The sequence below is a fragment of the Eleginops maclovinus genome, chromosome 8 (assembly GCF_036324505.1).
Source record: "Eleginops maclovinus isolate JMC-PN-2008 ecotype Puerto Natales chromosome 8, JC_Emac_rtc_rv5, whole genome shotgun sequence".
Lineage (NCBI taxonomy): Eukaryota > Metazoa > Chordata > Actinopteri > Perciformes > Eleginopidae > Eleginops > Eleginops maclovinus.
The window spans coordinates 22,119,090-22,141,971 of NC_086356.1; the positions used below are offsets into that span (position 1 = coordinate 22,119,090).

General features: G+C 43.6%; 2 protein-coding genes across 9 annotated transcripts; one reads left to right on the forward strand and one right to left on the reverse strand.

Annotated features, from left to right (window-relative positions):
* The first annotated feature begins 35 nt into the window (after window positions 1-35).
* On the forward strand, window positions 36-3,642 carry LOC134868788 (sperm-associated antigen 16 protein). Its single transcript, XM_063890091.1, has 3 exons — window positions 36-1,064; window positions 1,543-1,647; window positions 2,998-3,642. Exons 1-3 carry the CDS (start codon window positions 36-38, stop codon window positions 3,640-3,642), a joined length of 1,779 nt encoding a protein of 592 aa, XP_063746161.1.
* A 4,745-nt stretch (window positions 3,643-8,387) lies between these two features.
* c8h18orf54 (chromosome 8 C18orf54 homolog) lies at window positions 8,388-21,865 on the reverse strand. Of its 8 annotated transcripts, none has more exons than XM_063890266.1 (15): window positions 21,713-21,865; window positions 15,748-15,877; window positions 15,183-15,333; window positions 14,933-15,100; window positions 14,555-14,684; window positions 13,977-14,046; window positions 13,706-13,886; window positions 12,867-12,937; window positions 12,690-12,798; window positions 12,533-12,601; window positions 12,118-12,211; window positions 11,972-12,032; window positions 10,606-10,812; window positions 9,555-9,610; window positions 8,388-9,128 (listed from the first exon to the last, which is right to left on the reverse strand). In XM_063890266.1, the coding sequence occupies exons 2-15, from the start codon at window positions 15,874-15,876 to the stop codon at window positions 8,978-8,980; spliced, it is 1,647 nt and encodes a 548-aa protein (XP_063746336.1). In that variant the 5' UTR covers window position 15,877; window positions 21,713-21,865; the 3' UTR covers window positions 8,388-8,977. The 8 variants fall into 8 exon arrangements, 7 of the variants coding, with proteins under 7 accessions (XP_063746336.1, XP_063746338.1, XP_063746335.1 ...); XM_063890268.1 differs by having other exon boundaries at window positions 11,972-12,026; window positions 12,118-12,208; window positions 13,706-13,889; XM_063890265.1 differs by having other exon boundaries at window positions 12,118-12,208; window positions 13,706-13,889.
* Between the last annotated feature and the right edge of the window lie 1,017 nt (window positions 21,866-22,882).

Here is a 22,882-nt window from a genome sequence, read left to right on the forward strand (position 1 = left end):
GTTACAAAGTGGACAGGCTGTTTCGCATAGTTACTATGGCAACAGGTAAACAAGAAGTTCAGCGACAGAGGAGAGACATTTCCGTGAGGAGAAAAGAAGAAGCAGCGCAGGTGTTTTCAGAGGAGGCAATGAGGAGTGCTGAGGAGGAGGACTTTGAAGAGATTGGGATGGAGGCCGCCCACCCCACTACTTCAAGCAGAAACCTTAGACCCTTTAAACAACATCTCGCCGCCAGAATCCCAGAGGCAGTGGACGACTTCCTGAGAAATGTCCTCCAGCGAGTGGGCCTGTGCCGGACTATAAGCAGCTTCGAGGTGGAGTGGTACGGCTCAGCGCAGAAACTCATGACCCAGACCCTTAGCATGGCGGCCTTAGGGGTCCTGTTCGTTCCTGATGCGCTCACACACAGGCAGCTGATCCAGAGACAGCTGGACACTGTGCGCAGAGACACAGACCGGCTCAGACAGGAAGTGCTGCATGCAGGGGAGCGCCTGCAGAGGATGCAGAGGGAGAGGGACTTCTACCGGCTGCAGTACCAACGTGTCGCCGAAGACAAAAACGGGCTGATGGAGGACCTCCACCAGCTGAAGAAACACCTGCAGTCCTACAGGCCGGCCCTGAGGCGGCTGGAGGACACAGTTCAGGAGGCTCTCGGAAAGAAAATGCTCCTCAGTTTAAAAAAAGATAGAATTCTAAACACCACAGCACTAAATCAGGAGAAACCCCAGATCAAGAGAGAGAGGAGAAGAAAAAGTGTCGGCAGCGCTGATCACACCGAGGCCCCTCACTCAAAGGACACCGAGGCCCCCCACTCAGAGGACACCGAGGCCCCCCACTCAAAGGTGATCGAGGCCCACCACTCAGAGGACACCGAGGTTCCAACCTGCAGCAGGGGGCTAGAAACTGATCATAAAACCCCTGCTCCTCTCAGCCTGTCCTACTCCATCAGAGCCCACAAGCTTCCAATCAGCTGCATCCACCTCCATCCACGAAAACTGATCCTCGCCTCCGCCAGTGATGACTGCAGCTGGAGGCTATGGCTGCTTCAAGCCCACGAGGAGAAGGTAGGAGAAGGCGTTTATAATATTACTAATAATAATAATAATAATAATAATAATAATAATAATAATAATAATAATAAGAAACATGTATATATTACAGCACTTCATACATTCTGATTGTGTAAATTATAAGATGAAACGAGACAAAAAAAGCTCAAGATAAAGCTAGATGAAATGATGCATGAAGAGGTGGGAGGAGGCGCTGGAGAGTTCGAATAAGAGCGAGTGAGTTAAAGGAGACTGGAGTCAGAAATGTAACGAGGGTAGATTCATGGAGGTCAGGCAGAACAAGTCCTGGAGCGGACACTGGCACTTTCAGAGAACCAGTGCCCCTACTGGGTACTGCCTGGGTCCCTTTGAGCCAGGTACTGTATAGTATAATAGCTGCCCACTGCCCCTAAAAACATGTTGGGTTAAAAAACAGAGTCTACATTTCAGTGTGTGTGGTGCTGTGTGTTTGTGTGTGTGATGAGCGTTGCAGGTGGGTCAGATGGTACTGACAGGTGAGGGTCACTCTGATTGGTTGTCCGGATGCAGCTTCCACCCTGATGGAGGGAAATTAGCAACAAGCAGTGGAGACTGTACGGTACGTTCCTCTCCATGTCACTGTTACATACCCAGAGGGGAAAGAGTACTCAGATCTTGTACTTGAGTAAAAGTAGAAGTACTCAGATCTTGTACTTGAGTAAAAGTAGAAGTACTCAGATCTTGTACTTGAGTAAAAGTAGAAGTACTCAAATCTTGTACTGGAGTAAAAGTAGAAGTACTCAGATCGTGTACTTGAGTAAAAGTAGAAGTACTCAGATCTTGTACTTGAGTAAAAGTAGAAGTACTCAGATCTTGTACTGGAGTAAAAGTAGAAGTACTCAGATTGTGTACTTGAGTAAAAGTAGAAGTACTCAGATCTTGTACTTGAGTAAAAGTAGAAGTACTCAGATCTTGTACTGGAGTAAAAGTAGAAGTACTCAGATCGTGTACTTGAGTAAAAGTAGAAGTACTCAGATCTTGTACTTGAGTAAAAGTAGAAGTACTCAGATCTTGTACTGGAGTAAAAGTACAAGTACTCAGATCGTGTACTTGAGTAAAAGTAGAAGTACTCAGATCTTGTACTTGAGTAAGAGTAGAAGTACTCAGATCGTGTACTTGAGTAAAAGTAGAAGTACTCATGTCTTGTGCTTGAGTAAAGTAGAAGTACTCAGATTTTGTACTTGAGTAAGAGTAGAAGTACTCAGTTCTTCTACTTGAGTAAAAGTAGAAGTACTCAGATCTTGTACTGGAGTAAAAGTAGAAGTACTCAGATCGTGTACTTGAGTAAAAGTAGAAGTACTCATGTCTTGTACTTGAGTAAAGTAGAAGTACTCAGATTTTGTTCTTGAGTAAAGTAGAAGTACCAGAGTGTAGGAATACTCTGTCACAGTAAAAGTATTCTAAATGTTCCTCCAGTGAAAGTAGAAAGTACTCTCATCTAAATGTGCTTAAAGTAGCGACAGTAAAAGTAGTCATTGTCTGATTGGTCCATTTCAGAATAATATCTATGATATGTTTTATAATTATTGATCATTAAAGTGATCTCAGAGCTGGTAAAGGTGCAGCTAGTTTTAATGGCTTTGTATACTGCAGGGTAGCTGCTGGATTTACTGCAGGTGAACTAAAGTCTGATTTAAGGGCTGATTATATTTACCATCATTAATCCAGATCTGTAAAGTAACTAAAGGGATTAAATAAATGTAGTGGAGTAAAAGTACACCATTTACCTCTGTATTGGAGTAAAAGTATACAGTAACATTAAATTGAAATACTCAAGTAAAGTGCAAGTCCCTCAAAACTGTACTTAAGTACATTACTTGAGTAAATGTACTCAGTTACTTTAGGCCACTACATACCGCCCCTCAGCAGGTGTATGTGGGGCCCCTCACTGTGTTGTTTCTTCATGCAGCTGCGGCTCTGGGACTTCTCTCAGGGGGGCTGTGTGTTGACACTGAGCCACAGCCGGCCCACATGGGGGTGCTGCTTCCACTCCTGCGGTCACTTCCTGGCTTCTTGCTGTGCTGACAGGACAGCCCGGCTGTGGGACCTGAGCAGCCAGCGCTGCACCCTCACCCTGCGCCGCCACACTGCCTCCGTCAACAGCGTCTGCTTCCTGCCCTTTTCCGACCTCCTCCTCACCTGCTCCGCTGACAAAACCCTGGCCCTGTGGGACGCCAGGCTGGGGGTCTGCACCGCCAGCTTCCAGGGACACCAGTACCCCTGCAACGACTCCACCTGCAGCATGGCGGGCAACACCGTGGCCTCCTGTGACTCCGGTGGCTTCATCAATTTGTGGGACATCAGGAAGTCTGCAGTGGCGAGGGCCACAGTAGATGCCGGGCCCCTGGCTGCCAACCAGGTGGCATTCAGCCCGTCAGGGAGGACGCTGGCTGTGGCCTGCTCCAATGGTCTGGTCAGGGTCATGGAAGTGGACTCTCTCGCGTCCAGCAGCCTGTTGGGGCACCGGGATAGCGTGCAGAGCGTGACCTTCGACCACAGTGGGGGGACAGTGCTGTCAGCAGGGACTGATGGATTCATTAATGTCTGGGCCTAAAGGTGTTACATTTCTGTTTTTATTTTTGTTGCAACTTTAAGAAATAAACATTTTCCTAAAATCCTTGAAGCTGTAAAATTTGTTTTTCTACATAAAATAAAGTATTTAAAACTCAAAAAGTAAAAATGGGACCTGGTCAAACAGTGAGAATCTCAGAGGAAGTATGGATGGTAACCCAGTTACTTTATTAACATTTATGCACACCCTGGAAGTGACATTAGCTTCTTTCAAAAAAAATCCCACTATTAAGGAAACAGAAACAGTAGGGCTATTAATTTTTGTGGGAGACCTAAATATACACCTAAACCCGAGTTAGATCGTTCCAGAAAGAATCTTGGAAAAAAGTCCCTGTATGAAAAGGTGAACTCACTCTTTGAAGATGTAAGACTGAGAGAAATGTGGAGAAACCTTTTCCCTACAGAAGATATTATACACATTATTCGGCCTCACACTCTTTGAAGAATGGATTATTTTATAACATGCGTTAAAGAAATAGATAAAATACATACAGTAACTGTGGAATGGGAAGTGACCATGCACCCATCCACTTATCCGTTGACTTTAACCTGCAACTAAAGAATACTACATGGAAATTAAATTCAAGTCTACTTAATGATTCTCAATTTAAGGAACAACTTAAAAATGAAATTAGCCTCTACTTAGAATTCAATGACAATGGTGAGGTCGCCCCTCCAATTCTGTGGGATACGTTAAAAGCTGTAGTAAGAGGTAAAATTATAGCAATTTCTTCATATGAGAAGAAAATAAGGAATAAGAAAAATGAAGAATTGCAAAACAGACTGAAGGAACTGGAAAGAAAACAGAAATTTTATTTAGAGCAAAATATATTAGAGGATATAAAAAAATCAGGAACAAAATTAATAATATATAACTCAAGGAGAATAAAAAAATGCAATAAGTAGGCTCAAATCGAATAAATCACCAGATTCAGATGGCGACACCGCCAAATGGTATAACGAATTTAAATATGAATTGACGCCTATTATACTTCCCGCACTTAACTGGGCATTGAAAGAGGCGCAAACACCACTCAGTTGGAAGGAGGTGATTGTATCAGCTATACCAAAAGAAGGCAAGGACAAGATGGATTGTGGGTCATACTGACTATCTGTTCTTAACGTAGATTATAGGTTATTTACCTCGATTATGGTTAGGTGTCTAGCCATAGATTCTACCCACACTGATACATAATGACCAGACAGGCTTCATACAAAAGCGCCAAACACAAGATAATATACAACAGAATAAGACTAAGGCAATAGAGAAAGTGTTGATGCTGAAAAAGTTACTAGGGATTTTCTAATAATAATAATATTAATAATAATACATTTTATTTGTATAGTGCTTTTCTAAAAACTCAAAGACACTTTACAGAGATACAATTCATAAAAACATAATTAAAAGCACACAATTAATATATTTAAAACACAATATTCATTTACAGTTTAAAAGCAGTTTTGAAAAGGTGAGTTTTGATCGGGATTTAAACAGGGTGAGGTCGGGGCAATCACGGATGTTTTTGGGGAGTGAGTTCCAGAGGGAGGGGGCAGAGACAGAGAAGGCTCTGTCCCCCCAGGTCCGGAGTTTGGTCCTGGGAGGAAGGGAGAGGAGATTTGCATCTGACGAGCGGAGGCTGCAGGAAGGAGTGTGGTGCTGTCTGTGAGGTAGGAGGGGGCCTGGTGATGGAGGGCCTTGTGGGTGAGGAGAAGGATCTTGAAGTGGATGCGTTGTGGGACGGGGAGCCAGTGGAGGTTCTGCAGGATAGGGGTGATGTGGTCACGGGAGCGGGTGTGGGTGAGGAGACGGGCGGCTGAGTTCTAGATGTACTGGAGTTTATTAAGGAGTCTGGATGGTGTACCATAGAGGATGCTGTTGCAGTCGTTTAGTCTGGATGAGATGAAGGCATGGATCAGGGTTTCGGCAGCAGAGAAGGAGAGTGATGGGTGGAGACGGGATATATTTTTGAGATGGAAGAAGGCAGTTTTGGTGATGTGTTTGATGTGGTTCTCAAAGGAGAGGTTGCTGTCAAAGATGACTCCAAGATTTCAGATGTGAGGGGAGGCAGTCAGCGTGGTATTGTCGATGGTGAGGGTTAGGTTGTTATGGTTTTTGGTGGGGGATGTGGGACCGATGATGACCATGTCAGATTTATCACTGTTGGGTTTGAGGAAGTTGTTCTGCATCCAGGATTTTATGTCAGTGAGGCAGTTGGTGAGAGTTGAGATGGTTGAAGTGGTGATGGATTTAGTTGAGATGTAAAGTTGCACATCATCAGCACAGCAGTGAGTTTTACACAGATTTGGCTTTCATGATACAGTTATTAAAACTATACAAGCACTGTATGACAAACCGACTGCTAGGGTTAAAGTCAATGGATACCTATCAAATAGCTTCACCCTAGAGAGAGGATCTCAACAGGGTTGTGCATGGTCACCTCTACTTTTTGCATTGTACTTGGAACCATTGGCTCAATACATTAGACAAAGGTATAAGGGGAATTTTTATTAAACAGACAGAATATAAATTAGCCTGTTATGCAGATGATATCTTAGTGTATTTAGGGCAACCAACATACACATTACTTAAACTGATGAAATCATTTGAAATATATGGTCAGTTATCGGGATAATTATTACAATCCTCCTGAAGAAATTAGGAATACCCACTGATATGGCAAAAAAAAATCCATCAAGTATTTGGGCATTAACATACCTAAAGATCATATGAAATTATTCAAATGCAATTTCCCACCTGTACAAAAAAGAATTAAGCAAGATATAGCAAGATGGAACCTAATTTCTTTCTTTTTATTTCTTCAAAAATTGAATGTATATTGACTTCTACTCTCAGCTTAATACCTCAGAGTCTCAAACGGATGACAGTGAAATTCTAAATCTTCTAAGTCTCAATACTCACAAACTTTCCCCTGACTTCAGGAGGATGTTGTAGGAGTCAATATCTCAGGCAGAAATAATTTCAGCCATCTCCTCAATGCAGTCAGGCAAATGTCCAGGTCCCGATGACTTCCCCTCAGAGTTTTTCAAGAACTTCTCTTTCCAAATCTGTGTTCTGTTTTATCTGACTCTTGCAGACAGGGTGCTCTTCCCCAATCTTTTACCTAAGCGTGCTTCACTTTATTGTCAAAAAATGGAAGGACCCAACCAAATGTGCCTCTTACAGGCCCATCTCTGTCTTAAACACAGATGCAAACATGTTAGCTAAAGTCCTAGCATGTACACTAGAACACGCCCTCCATACCCTTCTTCAGAGATTTTGTTTGGAGAAAGAGCTCTCTCAAGACTTTCACAACCTTATTGTTGCAAAACATACTGATGGCATTACAGAAGGATTTCTAAACTCCTGAATGTTCCAGTGAGCACTATTGGAGCCATAATCCGGAAGTGGAAAGAACATAATTTCACCATAAACCAGCCACGACCAGGTGATCGTTACAACATTTCTGACAGAGGAGTGAAAATAATTATCAGGAGAGTTGTCCAAGAGCCAAGGACCACTTGTGGAGCCCTTCAGAAAGACCTGGAATCAGCATGTACAATTGTTTCATAGAAAACAATAAGTAATGCACTCAACCGCCATGGCCTGTATACACGCTCACCACGCAAGACTCCATCGCTGAAGAAAAAGCATGTTGAAGCTCGTTTAACGTTTGCTGCACAACATTTAGACAAGCCTGTGAAATACTGGGAGAATACACTCTTGTCAGATGAGTCCAAAATTGAACTCTTGGATGCCATAATACACACCATGATTGGAAGCCAAATGGCACTGCACATCACCCCAGAAACACGATACCAACAGTGAAGGACACATCATGGTGTGGGGCTGTTTCTCAGCATAGGGCACTAGCATACTTCATCATTGAAGAAAGGAAAAATGGAAGAGTGTACCGAGAGATTCTTGAAAAAATATATGTTGCCATCTACCAGGATGATGAAGAGGGGGGAGATTTCAGCAAGACAATGATCCCAAACACACAGACAAGGAAACTCTCAATTGGTTTCAGAGGAAGAAAATAAAGCTGCTAGAATAGCCCAGCCTATCACCTGACTTGAATCCAACAGAAAATCTATGGAAAGAACTAAAGATCAGAGTTCATAGAAGAGGCCCACAGAACTTTCAAGACTTGAAGACTGTTTGTGTGGAAGATGGGGACCAAATGGGACAAAATCCCACCTGAGCAATGCATGACACTGGTTTCTCCATACAGGAGGCGTCTTGAAGCTGTCATTACCAACAAAGGCTTTTGTACGAAGTATTAAATCCATTTGAGTAAGCGTGTTCAATACTTTTTCCTTGTGTCATTCCATTGTATTTCTGAACTTATTTGTTTTGATTTCTTTGCATTTGTGGAGTGCATGAGTTGTTACTGATATCTGATGAACATGTCATGTCAATAGCACCTTTAGAAATGTATTTATTTTGAAAAATGGACATGTTCAATACTAATTTTACCCGCAGTTAGCATGCCCACAGCCATGGTAAACATGCTGATTATAGAAAAATAGATAAGCTAAATGGAATGATAAAATGGATGGGTTCTGACACATTTTCAAGCTTGTTTAGTTTCAGCATTTTTACTTGACAGTATGCTAACATGCTAATGCATTAATGAGTCCAACTAGTAAATTGAGATTGCCACCCGGAGAGCCTGCTGATAGCTTGGCTATTCATAGACAAAGAGTTACCATTGAAGGAAACGTCAGCACAGTAACAGAGGGACATTATGTCCTTTATTCATATTGTTTTTTTATGACACTTTTAGCACAACTGTTTGGTCCTTCCTTCCTTCAGAGAGGGATCCTCTTTATTGAGACGCTGCAGAACCAGCATAAAAGCTGGAAACGGAGGTCTAGCTCCATCAAAAGTGAAACAGTCCACCATCAGCAGCTGTGCCATCTGATATCCCTTTTATTGTATCAGAGCTATTGGAACCTTTCCTGTATCCACGGCCAAATGTCAGAGGACTTCCAAACATTATATTTGGTCTATCATGTTTGAGTCTGTGTCCTTTCTCACGTTTCAAACTACCACAACTGTTAGCTGTTTCCAAAGGTGTAACAGCTTTTTTGTAACACTTTAAACAACTTCAACACACATTTTAAATGAATGTTTTTTAGTCTCCGTACAGATTGTCTTTTTAGATGATTGCACATTTTTATCCAACACACAACTGCAGAACAGACGTTATTTTCTGTTGCTGTTGGAGGTGACAGCCAACAGCCTCCAGAGGACAGAGACAATGCCTGAGGGCCACACTACTTGAAGGCCCTCGCTCTGGAAGAGGACTCCAGCTTCAGGAGGGTTTCTGCTGGGTGCAGGATAGTCCGTCAGCAGAGGAAGAGGAGTAACGCCCTTCGTCTTCATCCTTCATTCCTCTTTCCTCTCCCTGTTTCTCTCTGGGTTCCTCCACCAGCTCCTTCAGACGGCTCAGGTGGTGCATCGCTCTGAGGATTGAAAATGTTCATCACAAACATTGTTCTCAACTTACAACTGTGTTGGTGTGAGCTAATGCAAACATTTCAACATGTGCATTTGAGGGCTTCATAGTGCAGCCTCTGGAGAACTGGGGGGGTGGGTCATCTAAAAAATAAAGATTCATAACTTCATTATTATCTTTATTGACCTGGGTAATGTACTTTACCTGAGTGTCAGAGACTAAATGAATGAAGTGAAGCACAGCAATTCAGTCTAGTGCCATGCTAGCAGCATGCTGACTCTCTGCTGGCTAGAGGTTTAGCAGGCATAATGTTTATCAAGTTCATCATCATATTTGAGCAGTGCACCTAAAACAACGTTTTCCCAGGATAAGTGACAACGGCAACAGTTGAACAGTAAACCCTGATGCTCAGAGTGTGTTCAGAGCCAGGTACCTCTGGAGTGAAGGTCCACCAGGAAAAGTCTCCAGATCTGCTTCAGCTTCAGACCTCTGCAACACAAACACAACTCCATGTCACCTGGAAGACATTACCCATATCTGAAAAAGACAGAAAAGATACTCTTCTATTGTGGCTGGTGTTTTATGATTGGTTTAGAGGATGAGTTGAGGACATAAGCTGCTCTATGTTTTGATGGTTATGGTGCCAGCCTGGTGAGCTCAGCGATAAGACTGATGCTGGTACCGATGAGCAGTTGCTGGTTTTAATCAAGTGCAGCAGAACCCTGGTCTCCTGGCTGGTGCAGGGGACCTGAGAGGGAACCAGTATGGGTCTGCATCCACAGTCAAATGGGGATCAGATTGGGTCCTGTTCTACACCCACAGGTCTGTTTATTGGTTATGGACTACATATACTGTATATAGAGATCTCTCAGCAGCTCGGTCAGAGCAGTGCTGTCAGTCATTTTAACCTTAGTAGCCTTTGTGAGAAGCTATCATTCTAATGGTTCTAAAGCACAGTTGTCTTTATTAGGCTCGAAGCAACAAAACTGCAAGGCTAAATCTAAACAAGTCGCTTGTGTCACCACGACAGCAAGTGGACAGTGAAGCTGTAATAGTAGTAATAGATTGGATCCGCATTGCTTTTTCAATCTTCAAACGAGAGGAATAACAGAAAACTTGGATGTATGTTACTATTCCTCTGGGCAAAAAAGATGGGTTACATGTGTCACAACAGGGAATAGGATAAGGCTGCTAACACACTTCTGTTCTGACCGCGTTTATTCCTAACTTATTAGCAATCAGCTGTTGAATTGGTGCTGATTGGTTCGATTCTCAGAAGTACAGATTGTTGTTCCTCCTGTGTGAAAGTTATCATGAGCTTGGCCGGTGAACTTGGCTTCTTAAGTCTCCTCCTACAGAGGTCTCAGATATTATAGCTTTGTTCCTCAGAGCACATCTGAATGTTGACTGCAGAGCCCTGAGGTATGTTCAGAGACATTTGTAATGAATTGAGGAAGTGAACCCTATGAAGCTATATTATTTACCATTAGCATTTGAAGCTGTGTTGATACCTGATTCAGTGGAGCCTCCTGAGTGTGCGGCCTGTCAGCAGGGGTTGGAGCAGCTGAAGCCTGTGGTTGTCTCTGAAGCTCCGCCTCCACCGCCTGCAGTCTGAACAGCATCTGCTTCAGAGCCTCCACTGGACCTGGCTGCTTAAACATGCTGGTTCCATGGAGTCCAGAGCACGGCCCCTGGAGAGGCAGCAGACATGAGTGGGGCAGATGTCAGAGGGTCATTTACACCCATGTTCTGCGTGGTTTGGCTGCACTCACTTTAGATTAAAGCTCTTTTCTCTGCGCTGCTGGACCATTCTCCTGGACTATAGATGAGAGAAACCCATTCGGTGCTTTCCCTGTAAGTCGTGGCCCCGCCCATTATGGGTGAAAACATACGCTGTCATTTAAATGGCGGTAAATACAGATTCTGAGGTTTTTGTGAATCCCATCAAAAAAAATTATAATTTGGCGCCTTGGTTTTCTACAAGGAGCCCGACTAGAATGGTCATACAGGCCAACTATTAAACAATGTCATCGATGAGCGCCGTGGATTTCAGGTTTAATTGTAATCACCAGGGGATGGATGTCGGGTCAGTCTGCAGCTGGATGAGTGGAGAGCAGCTAACACTGACAGCAGTATTTCCTTGTCAGTGTTTTTATTTAAATGTTGCATCTACAGTCACTCTGTTGACTTTTGACATTTCAACAGTTTACTCTGACGATTGAGGTTAACCTTATTAGCATGATCATTTAGCTGTGATGCAGTGTTTCCCACAAACAGATGTATTGAGTGACAGGGCCCCATTGGTTACCATCTTGTCCTCTCTGTGGAGCCTGAAGCCAAAAAAATATATTACTTTCAGAGTCTTTTCTAAGTACAGAAAGTCTGTTCTTTTTCTTTAACATGCAATACACAACCATGCAGCTTTTAGGGATGATCAAACTATTCTTTCTGCTTGGCGCCAATTCTTTGATTTCCCCGTAAAATGGATGGGCCGTCATGTTGCCAGGAGTGACGTTGTGCTGCTCTCATCTATTGGTGGTCTGCAGGGTTTTATCTCCAGCTGTATTTTCGGCTCAGCGCAGCTACACCTTGAGTCAGGTGATACCAGGAAAGGAAAATCTACCTTCCCAAATATGGCTTCAGCCTTCTGTGTACACGTGTCATAAAACGCATTTTGGACCTCACAGCTGGCATTAAGGCCTGGTGACCAACAACAGATATTGGACTTGGCCGCTGCTCAGGAGGGGGTACGGGATTTGAATCCCAGGTTTGTCATCTCAGAGAGCAGCAGTCTGTCTGCATGTCCGCAGCCGCAAAGATATGAAAGTAAATAATAAAGTTAACCCCTACCTGAGCCCCTCTGTCAGTCGGAGCCTCTGTGACGCCCCCCGCTGTCACGGAGTCCCTGCAGCTTCAGGACATCACAGAGCACTACGTGAGTTTGGTTATATGAAATGATTACAACAAAGATTTTAGGGGGAGTAAATCAGTCTCACCTTTTGGGTGGGCAACAGTGAGAGGAAGGAGAGCGCAGCTCCTCGGGGTTCTCTGGACTGACCGCTCCATCAGCACCATCAGCTCCACTTACTGCTGCAACAACACATAACATCAGAGCAAGGCAGCACAGTGTGGGCCCAGTGTGTTCATGCAGGGAGGTGTCACAGAGAAGCCTTCCTGCTGACAAAACTACCAAAGGAAACATTTCAATAAAGCTTTAATAATAAAGCCACACAAACCTCCCTGATGTCAGCTAAAGCTCTGAGGTTTTTACTGATTTTAACATTCTAATAAGGCAGACGGCAACCGATCACATGAGTCAGGGTGCTCAGAGTCTGAGGAGGGAAGCCTGAGTTCACAGAGACAGATGATATCTCTGATCAGGGGTTTTAGTTTCATCCAGCTTCTCCTCACCTTGACCTGCATAAGTCAGATTGCTCAGCACCTGATCCGCCTTCTGGATCAGAGACTCCAGCCTGTTGTCTGAGGGGGGGAGAAGCCAGAGAGACAGAACATCAGTACTGCTCTTTAGCACACAGACGTATTCTTCCATCAGTCGCAGGTCTTCTACCTCTGAACACAGTTTCCATGATAGCCGCGCTGTTGTTTTCTGCAGCGAGGAGAGAGATGTGTTCAGCAAACTGAAGCCTCAGGTCTCTCAGAGTCTGCTGACTGTCAACCTGCACACACGCACACACACTTTATACATTGTTATTTTTAATGATATGTTTCAAAAGAGTTATCTTGCCTGTGTAGGGGTCCGGTCTTGATCCTCATGGTCCAGCTCTGCTACCCAGGAAGGAGCTCCACCTCTGGGATCTACAGGTGGAGGACACACACACACACACACACACACACACACACACACACACACACACACACACACACACACACACACACACACACACACACACACACACACACACACACACACACACACACACACACACACACACACACACACACACACACACACACACACACACACACACTCAATTATTTAAATGAGCAAATTACATTTTTCTAACTTGTTGTGGCACATATCACATATCTGGGCTGAATTTGTTTTTATGCACACAGTATCTCAGGTTTAGTGTTAAAAACATGAGTTTGCCGTATATTCTTTCATGTATAACTGTAGATCTTTATTTTGATAATTAAATGTAATAATTACAGCAACAAGACCATTGGGTGGTGGTCAGTGATGGCCTGGGGGGCCCCTCTGGGCATTATGTTTCGGCAAATTCGACACAGCCAAGTACCCCCACAGACCTGGATCATGGCCTCAGCCAGCTCCTGGACGGTCTGTGGGGGTACTTGGCCGCGAGATCCCTCAGGACACCTGGTGGGGTGTATACAGGCACACGAGGGCCATAGATACTACAGATTTTTAAAACGTTGTTTTTTTTATTAGGGATGCAGCGATTTGACATTTATTAGCTGAACAGAAACACTGCCATCGGAGCATGTGACCATGTGCACCGACGTGCTGATGGTGGTGAACACGGCTAACATTGGCAGATGCCGATGTTGTACCAATGTATCTGTGCATCCCCATTTTTGTTATCAAAGTTCAGGGGGGCTTACCTTGCTCATTCCACAGCTCTGACTCTGAGGGTGGGGGTCGCTCGCTGACATCATAGCGCTGGATCCAGGCTGGGTACTTCTGTTCCGGCACACTGCTGATCCCAGAACAGTCCATGTTGTTGTTCGAGGTGAACCAGCGAGGGAGGTGCAGACACACAGAGGGGTCTGGTCTGTTTGCCCTCTGCTGTGAGAAACAGAGGAAACCATGACAACACTACAGACTGTTAAGAGGCAGAGCCCAGAACACACAATGCAATGTGATGACAGTCACCCTGTGGGGGGAGGCCGGGGCCAGGTCAACGTCTGCATTCAACATGGCCGCCCCTGATCTGTCTCTGCACCTGGAGAGGAGGACAAAGAAATAAAAAAGTCAAATGCTATTGTAACATTGCTTTATGTTATTTTGTTTGTGTTTTCTAGCTGTTTTTTGTTTAATTTAAATGAATCATTTTTTGGGGGAATTATTTTGAGTTAGTTAATGTTTTTCATTTCATTATGCTTTTATTTTGAAGCCAGTTTCAGAGCACTGGATGATTCGGGCACCTGGTGATATAAAACTGTATATCGGCGACAGCAGGAGGGGGGATTAGCAAACCCAGGAAAGCAAAGGTCAAAGGTCAAAGAAGAAGTCCTTGTTCTCTTGGATTTCGGAGTGTTAAAACCAAGCATAAATAAACAGCACAAACGACTATTTTTGACTGTCCTTTTTGGTCAACGGTAGTTATTTTCTCTTGTTTTGGGGGAAAGTGGGCCTTACAGAAGGTTGAGAACCCCTGGGCCCCTACAGGAGAGCACAGAGATTGTTTAGAAAAAGTCATAGTGAGACAGATAAGTGGCAGCAGCACTGACCTGGAGCTCCTGGTTGGGTGGGGGTGGTGGTGCTTCATTTGAGGGGTAGGGTGGCTGCTGCTGAGTCTGTCCCAGTTTCTGTGTGCTGCTCTGGGCTCGGGGGCTCTGGACTGTGACAGGAGTCCTGGAACTGCACACAAGACTACACTTGAGTTATTGATTGATCCATCGTCTATTAGTTCCATCAACCCATTTATCCTTTACCCAAACAATGTCTGAAACTCAGACATCATCCCAACATGAAGCGTTCAGAGACATTGGATGGAGGAGGAGGAAGGAGTGATGCATTAAATGACCTCAGAGGAAGTCATAGGTGAGGGGAAAGCTTTGATTCTCAGAGAGGAAGTCAGGGGGAGTTTGAGTGATGCGTTTGATGACCTTGGAGGTAGGCGGATGTGTGAGTGACAGGCATTGAGCCATCATAAGGAATAGATAGCAGCTCGTCTGTAGTCATGGAGACTCTATCTCTGTTGCCACGGTGATGGAGGGAGCTGACGGGGAGGTTCAGGAAGTCCAGCTCCCTGTCGGTCAAATGTTCCCTGAGAACTTTGAGAGAGAACACAAGAGGACGTCACATACAGACAATTCATAAAACAAATGTATTAACTTAAGGAATGTGTTAACCCACCATCTGTGTTTCTGAGCGTGCTCGCTCTGAACCCCATCGCTGTGGAGGGCAGACTGTGCGGCAGAACCAGCCCAGTCTGCCACTGGCTGCTCTGACTCCTCTCAAAGTCTGAGATGTAGGCATCCAACGCCGCCGAGGCCGAGTTGTAGTTCTGCAATCCATATATCCATGATTCAATCATTAAGCATGAAAGAGATGTTTTAGTAAGCCCAGCCCTATAAACATCTTTTGAGCAGCTTGTCTTTCTGTATTTTTCTAAGAACAGGAAGAGTGCTGCTATTTTACCTGAAGCAGCTGGAACACCTTTTAATTTGAACCACTGAAGTCCTAATAATATCCTTCTTTGATGTTTAGAATGATCATTTCTCTAACTATAACTATAAGTGCAAAACTTCAACATACAAGTTTCATGCTGGTGTACAGAAAAACACGTCATTGTCAGGTGAGGTATAAATGGCTGCCCACTTTGGCTCTGTTATGATAACAAGACAGAAGATAAAGACAGGCAGATATCCTCCACTCTGCCCCATCACTGCTGTAGACAGCTGACCCCCGTAAAGCAGACCTTGTCTCTGTATCTGAAGGTGGTGTTGTGTTCAGGAGCCAGCAGGCTGCTCCTCAGGTGCCCGGAGTTGGACAGCAGCGACGTGACCGTGGACTCAGGAGAGAGGAGGTGACCGGTCGAGGACTCCATGCTGAGAAAACACAAGAACATGCTGGTGTTATAGATCTCCAAGAACAGGTGGTGCGATGCTACAGGAATGTGAAATACAGAGAAGGGTTTATTGACATCTTAATCCATCAGTGACTGTTGTTTTGAGAAAAAACAGATTCATAAAATGGATGATGTTTTTTCTCCTTATTGTAAGCAGAATCAGAATGAGACGTAATTATTAGTTAAGAGGTTGTTTTTGTTCCTTTAGTTTCCAAACTGCCACAGATGTCCCTGTAAACATGAACAGAGGAAGGCCTCAGTCAGATTTCCTGGAAGAAGTCCTGAATTCAAAATGTTACGGAAGTAAATGTACATAAGTATTAGCATTTGAATATGCTTTTAGTATCAAAAATAAAAGTAATGGTCATGGTATGTATCATAACGATGTATGTATTAATGTGTTCAGAATTCCAATGTTGGACTTGGTAAAGTGGTTATTGAAATTATTTTATTCACACACTGGCTATCTTACCTATAATACATATAGTAATGTATTAGCGAATGTTTACGTTGTATTGTTAGAAAATGTAGTGGAGTAAAAATAGCAAGATGTAAAATACTTAAGTAAAGCATTTTTTTTACTGCAGCACTTGAGTAAATGTAGTAGTTACATTCCACCACTGGTCACCTGTCCCTGTATATTCAGACACACTGTGTAACCCTAAACAGCTAATCTGAACCCCGAGGAGACCATGGAGGAGAGGGCTGTGTGTTGGGCTGTTAGTTGTTAGCTGATAGCTGTTGCTTCAGTGTAACAAACAGGCAGACGTTAGTTTGGTAACTTGGCCCTTTACCCTGCCAACAGCTAACGAAAACAAAAAACAAAGCAAGTAATACCGGAAAGATCTGACGGTGAACCTTAAACACTTGTTTTACGCAACGGTACTGCAGTTTTTAGGCTATATAGCAGTTGTAAGACCTTCCCAGCAGTACTGCACCGACTAACATGTGACTTTAGAAACATATCAAAGTTAGTTAGCTCACTGCAGGAGCAACTTGCTAAAAAGTAGCAGCACCAGAGCACATTAATTCCCAAATTCGAATCGCTGCAAATACAGGCCCGTAGCAGCATTGTGGTGGGGGGGGATCTTTTTCCCCCCGAAAGTGGACTTCATTTGGCTCCCTCCTCTCCAATGCCCCCTAAATACACCAGCACACTTCAAATCTTTTAATTTAGAATATTTTTATTCATCGTCAAGTTTGTTGTGAGTCTGTTGTTGCTGTCCTTCATTTTTTGTCTGTTGCTCCCCACTGTTAACATAAATGGACATGAATTGCTTCAATTGAGCTATCTCTATAGTCATTAAAACTTTAACAAGAATGAAGAATTTGATATAAATGTAAGTGTTACTCAAACTTCCTACATCTGTGATTGTCTGTCTCTGTTGCTCACCTCAGTTGTCTGTTGCTTTCTTCATTGCCTGTCTGTTGCTGCCCTCCATTGTCTGTCTCTGTTGTTGTTCTGTCTGTCTGTTGTTGCTGTCCTTTATTGTCGATCTCTCCACTGTTGACATAAATAGATAAGAATTACTTCATGAATGAACTCGATCGGTATGGTCATTAAAACTTAAACATGAATTAATAATGATATAAATTGAAGTGTTCAGAAAAGAGCTTTCAAACAGCATCAAAACCATCTCTTTGTAATTTACCTTTAGCAGTATCAGAGTTGACTTGCTTACCCTACCTTGTACACTATAAACTTCTTAGTCCATTTCTCCTTATATTTTAGTGCCAATTCATGGCAATATGAGTTCTAGGGTCTAACTTACCACTAAAACACACATGTTTCGATATAAATGATGCGGTTGGCCCAAAGTGATTGATTCAACGTGAAATACCCTATCACTGTACTCCTCTAGCTTCTTCTATTGGCTTGTTTGTTGAAACTCATCAGTCCAGATCGTCTTGAAGCATTTAGCTATGTAGGACGCTTACTCCAACCCAGAAGCCATGGTGTAGTGGGTATGAACAGCAGAGATCATGAAACATGCGTCCTTCTTCAGTTGTTTTTTTATGTATGTGACTGTTTTGAGTCTCCGGAGAACAAATTGGCGAGAACCTTTCTGGACAATTTAGCTATTTTTACTTGCAAGGTCACAATTCAGAGGGTTTAAAGTGGTACTTTCTCATACACTCTTTTGTAGCTCAGCACATGAGCTTGGTCTTTGTGTAATGCTTTGACCTGCCACTTCAACTTCCACCGTTTCAGCTCCTGGTCAATGACCTCTGGTGATGGCAAGTCATCTTGGTACAGAGCGACTGCTTCAGAGATGTCCACCGTTACATCTGAGTTGCACTGGACAGATGGAATTAGGCCCATGAGCCTTGATGCGGTCACAGAGAGGGGACTAAATCTGGACTCAAACTCTGAAATGACATGGTCTAAGAAGGGTATCGTCATGTTCCGGAGTAGTACCTCCTTCACTCCTTCAGCGGGTACATTTTCCCTGTGTTTCTGCCTTCCAGCTGCTCTCGGCTGGGTTGGTTTCCACGTTGACCTGAGCAGCCATCCTAACTGCTTGTGCGTAGATTTGATTGAAGTCGTCGTCGATGGTCTCGCGGAGCTCCTTGTAGACAGACTTCACCTCATCAACCATGCTAAATGCCTCGATGATGTCGAGTGAGGTGCTTTGCAGTCTTCACCGTGAGCCCGCCAGGTGGGATAAAACTTGGTATACGGTGAGGAATGTGAGGATGAATCCTAAGTTTTGTAGCCCACTCAAGAGACCATAGGCCTCTGCTTTGTACTTGCCCTCCCATCCACTGGTGACATCTTCACTGTACTCCTCTGTATGGAGACCCTGTGCCATGACTTCCAGAGCCTTAATAATGAAGACAAAGGCACTGTAGAAGTGACTGTAGGCATCATGCCGTGCTGCCCATCTTGTGCGGCTGAGGTCAATCAGGGGCTTCCGCTTTCCGGTAGAATGTGCCTCCTTATCTACAACCTCCTTGAGAAGGTGTTCCCTCTTCGGGCTGCAGGTGAAGAACATGACGATGTACTTCATCTTATCAATCATGTTGCGCACAACTGGAAGAGCACAAGAGCGTGCAATGACAAGGTTCAAGCAATGCCCATTGCAGTGCATATAAACTGCCTTAGGCGCATCCTTTTTTATCAAAGCTTGAACGCCAACATTTTCGCTGCTCATATTGCTGGCGCCATCGTACCCCTGGCCTCGACAGTCAGCAATCTCTATGCTTAGATGACTCAGCACATCTTTGATCGCGCTTGCAATGTGGCGACCTGTGATCCGTGGCAAAGTACAAATCTCAAGCAACTCCTCTCTGATATTTAAGTCTTTGTCCACGAAGCGAACACACATTGGCATCAGCTCTTCATTATGGGATGTGACCTCATCAGCTAGGACTGTGTACATCTGAGCATGCCTGACCTCTTCCACGATCTTGGCCTGAATCATGTGCTTCCCTATTACATCAATCATTTCATTTTGGCTTTGAGGTGATAGATATGTGGCATTTTTTAGCTTTGGTTTCTCCAAATGCTGCTTCAGCTTTCATCGTGATTTGAAAGCAGTTTCAATAGGGCCAAGAAATTCCCAGGATTGCCACTACAATGCTGCTGCTCAGCTGATCCTCTCAGTGCAATGCATTGACGGCCACAGTAGAGAACAGCCTCTGCAACGCACTTGAGAATGTGCCTGTTCTCTTTGATGTTGGTCTCCTTTGCACTGTCCATACGGACTGATATCCGGGTATTGGGGTTTTCATGTGACTGTCGAAACAGTTTTGCTCTTTCAAATGCCACTAAATGGTTTGCTTTCGATTGGTGGCTTCCAATTATCTTCGTTTTCTTATGCCATTTACTGAAGGGCGCATTTATCAGTGAAGTTGACTGTTTCCTCTCTGTGGCATTGAGAAAGAGAGCACAGCATATGCAGAAAGCGCCATCGAGTTTCATGCTGTAAACCAGCCACCATCCATGCTCCTCAAACCAATCATACCTGAATGCCCTGTTGCACCCACCAATAAATGTAGTTGGGAAAATGAAATGTTTCGAAGGTCTGACGTGGTTTTTCACCAAATTGTACTTTTGGCCATCAGACATCTGACACACAGCCTGTGCTATTTCCTCAATAGATTTGGTTGCATCTATGAAGAAGCCAAGGTCACTGTCAAGTACAGAGCTCGGCTGGGCTACCTCACATTCTGCTGCCTGTCTCACTCTCACATCCTCAGCCACTTCAGGAGCTGCTGCATCTCTCTGCTCTTCCACTGCACTGTTACCTGGCAAGGCTGTTTCATTGCTGCTACTACTAGCTGCTGGTAGCTCACCCTCCACATGCTGACTCACTAAATAAATACAGCAAAAGAAAGACATTTAAGTCAATTTTAGAGTATTTCAAACCAGACATAATAATAATTTTATTCTCTGAATTATTTTATTTTCTATTGTGCACATAGAATTGTGAGGGTTTGGGTAATTTCATCAAGCAGATATATTGCATTTGTCATAAAACGGTTTTAACAAAAAGCACACACAACAAACGTCTGACAACAAACATCTGCACCTGAAACACAAACATCAGGTGCAGGGAAACTACACTGATTGACTCACATACACCCTATCCATGTTTAACCCCCTTTTTTTTTTACACCTCTATACTGTATTTTATTTACTATGGCCTTAGGAGCAACAGGCATGGTGACAGTAAAATACAGCCTAGCTGGAGCAACAGGCATGGTGACAGTAAAATACAGCCTAGCTTGATCATCAGCATTGCAAAGTGAGTTACTGAATGTTATTGTCACTTACATTTCTTAAAAATCAACTAATGGGCATAAAATAATTTGGCTTTAGTGTGGGGGGAACCCCTCATAAAATCCGTTTCACTTTCAGGAAAAGGTGGAGAGGCACCAATAGAGACCGAGGTCGAAACTGCACATAATAAGTTCTGTCATAGACATCTGAAGCCGCGAGCACAAAATGGTAACACTCTGCGTCAAGACAGTAGACTCAGGAGACAGACACTAGTCTAAAACAGACGGGGGGAACTGTCAGCTATGTGGCACTTGCAGAGCACAAGCATAACGAGATGGAGGGGGGGAGACATTGAAGCACCGAAGTCACGTTAACACGCCAAGCAATACACTTTTAACAATCCCGAAAATAGTTACTGTTACGTTCGCTATGTTTCCTACAAAATTGACAGTGGTATTTTCTGTGTTCGGCGAGGGATGGGGCTAGCATATAGCCTAATGGAGCTAGGCAACCACTGACAAGTAGCCTAGGTCAGTGAGTGTTCAGATGCAGCTAGGTCTAGCAGCTAAGTAGTAAAGAAATAGAAGCCCTGCACTCAGCAGCTTACCGATTTTGGTCCTTTTCTGGAATAAGTCACCAATGTTTTGGGACAATGTTGCCGCCGACTTCTTTCGTTTACGTTCCTTGTCTTCTTTTTTACCCATTTTCGCTATTCTTCTGATTCTTCTTTGTTCCTATGTAATAGGCGATTAGGCTAGCTACCAACAGAAATGGGGGCATTACCGCCACCGACTGGATTGGTGTAAAACAGTCTGAACAAAATGTGTAAACAGAAATATTAACCATTTTTCTTACTCGTCACTTCTCTGAGTCTACTTTTCTTTTTTATTAGTCTGGATTTTGATATTGTAAATTTAGATTTGAATCATGTATATTCACCGGAGATGAACAATTCATTCATTGAATAGCCCACATATCTTGAGGGGCGTGTCTGTGTATGGGGGGAGGGGGGGGGGGGTCGAGTGCGGGAGGGGGATCGAACGAACCCTTCGATCCCCCCTGGCTACGGGCCTGAAATATGTAGCTTACATTTAATCCAGTGTTTCCTGTTCAATGAAGGTCCATATCCACCCCTCTGTCAGTGACTGTTCATATACAGTGGGTGTTTACAAGACATTCAAGGCTCGCGGCTCGGGCTGTTAGCTCTGGAATGTTCATTCTTCCTCTGATTGGATGCAAACAGCTTGAAGGGGCATACCGCCACCTGCCGTAGAGGAGTTGGGGAAACAGCTGCTCTTTTCTTCTTCTTCTTCTTCTTCTTCTTCTTCTTCTTCTTCTTCTTCTTCTTCTTCTTCTTCTTCTTCTTCTTCTTCTTCTTCTTCTTCTTCTTCTTCTTCTTCTTCTTCTTCTTCTTCTTCTTCTTCTTCTTCTTCTTCTTCTTCTTCTTCTTCTTCTTCTTCTAAATTCGACTGATCAGACCAGTTCTTCTCAAGAACTTAAACAATAAACTGAAGCAAACCTCACTTAATTTTTTTTGCAGGATTGTATTTATGTTTAAAGGCTCACTTTCTGACTCCAGCTCCTGGATGAGTTGCTGTCTCTGCTGGACAAATTTAGCACAATATTCTACTACATGTTCCACATTCTCTGCACTACACACACTTTACATACACTACAATTGCCATCAGCATGTTTCTTTAAAATAAATAGAGTACTACTTAAGCCAGTATGCCCAAATCTCATCCTAGAGATTATGTTTTCCTCTTGAGTAGTTCTAGATGTTGACCTTGCTTCACCAACATACCTTTGTACACTATAGTACTTCCTCCCGGTGATAGCATTGCTCCAATCATTTTGTCATTTCCTCTTAGGCTTGGCCTTGACTATGGTCTTAATTTCAGCCTTACTAAAACTTATATTCATGGTGACTTCAGATCACCTAAATGAGCAGGAACCCATAGGAGACTGACGTTAATATCAGACTGTAAACTACTTATCATCTGTGAAATTTCTAGAACAATATCCTGTCTGGATTGAGAACTTGTTTGTTGAATACTCATCAGTGCAGATGCAGAATCTGAAGCAATTAGCACCCTATGCCTAGGCCTGTTACTGTCAACCCAGGCCAGAGCCATGAGGATAGCTACCAACTCTGCAGTATAAACAGCAAGATCATTAAACAGCTGCCCTTCTTTCAGTTTAGTTGTTTTATTGTATGTGACTAAGTACATTTAGTACTGTACTTAAGTACAATTATGA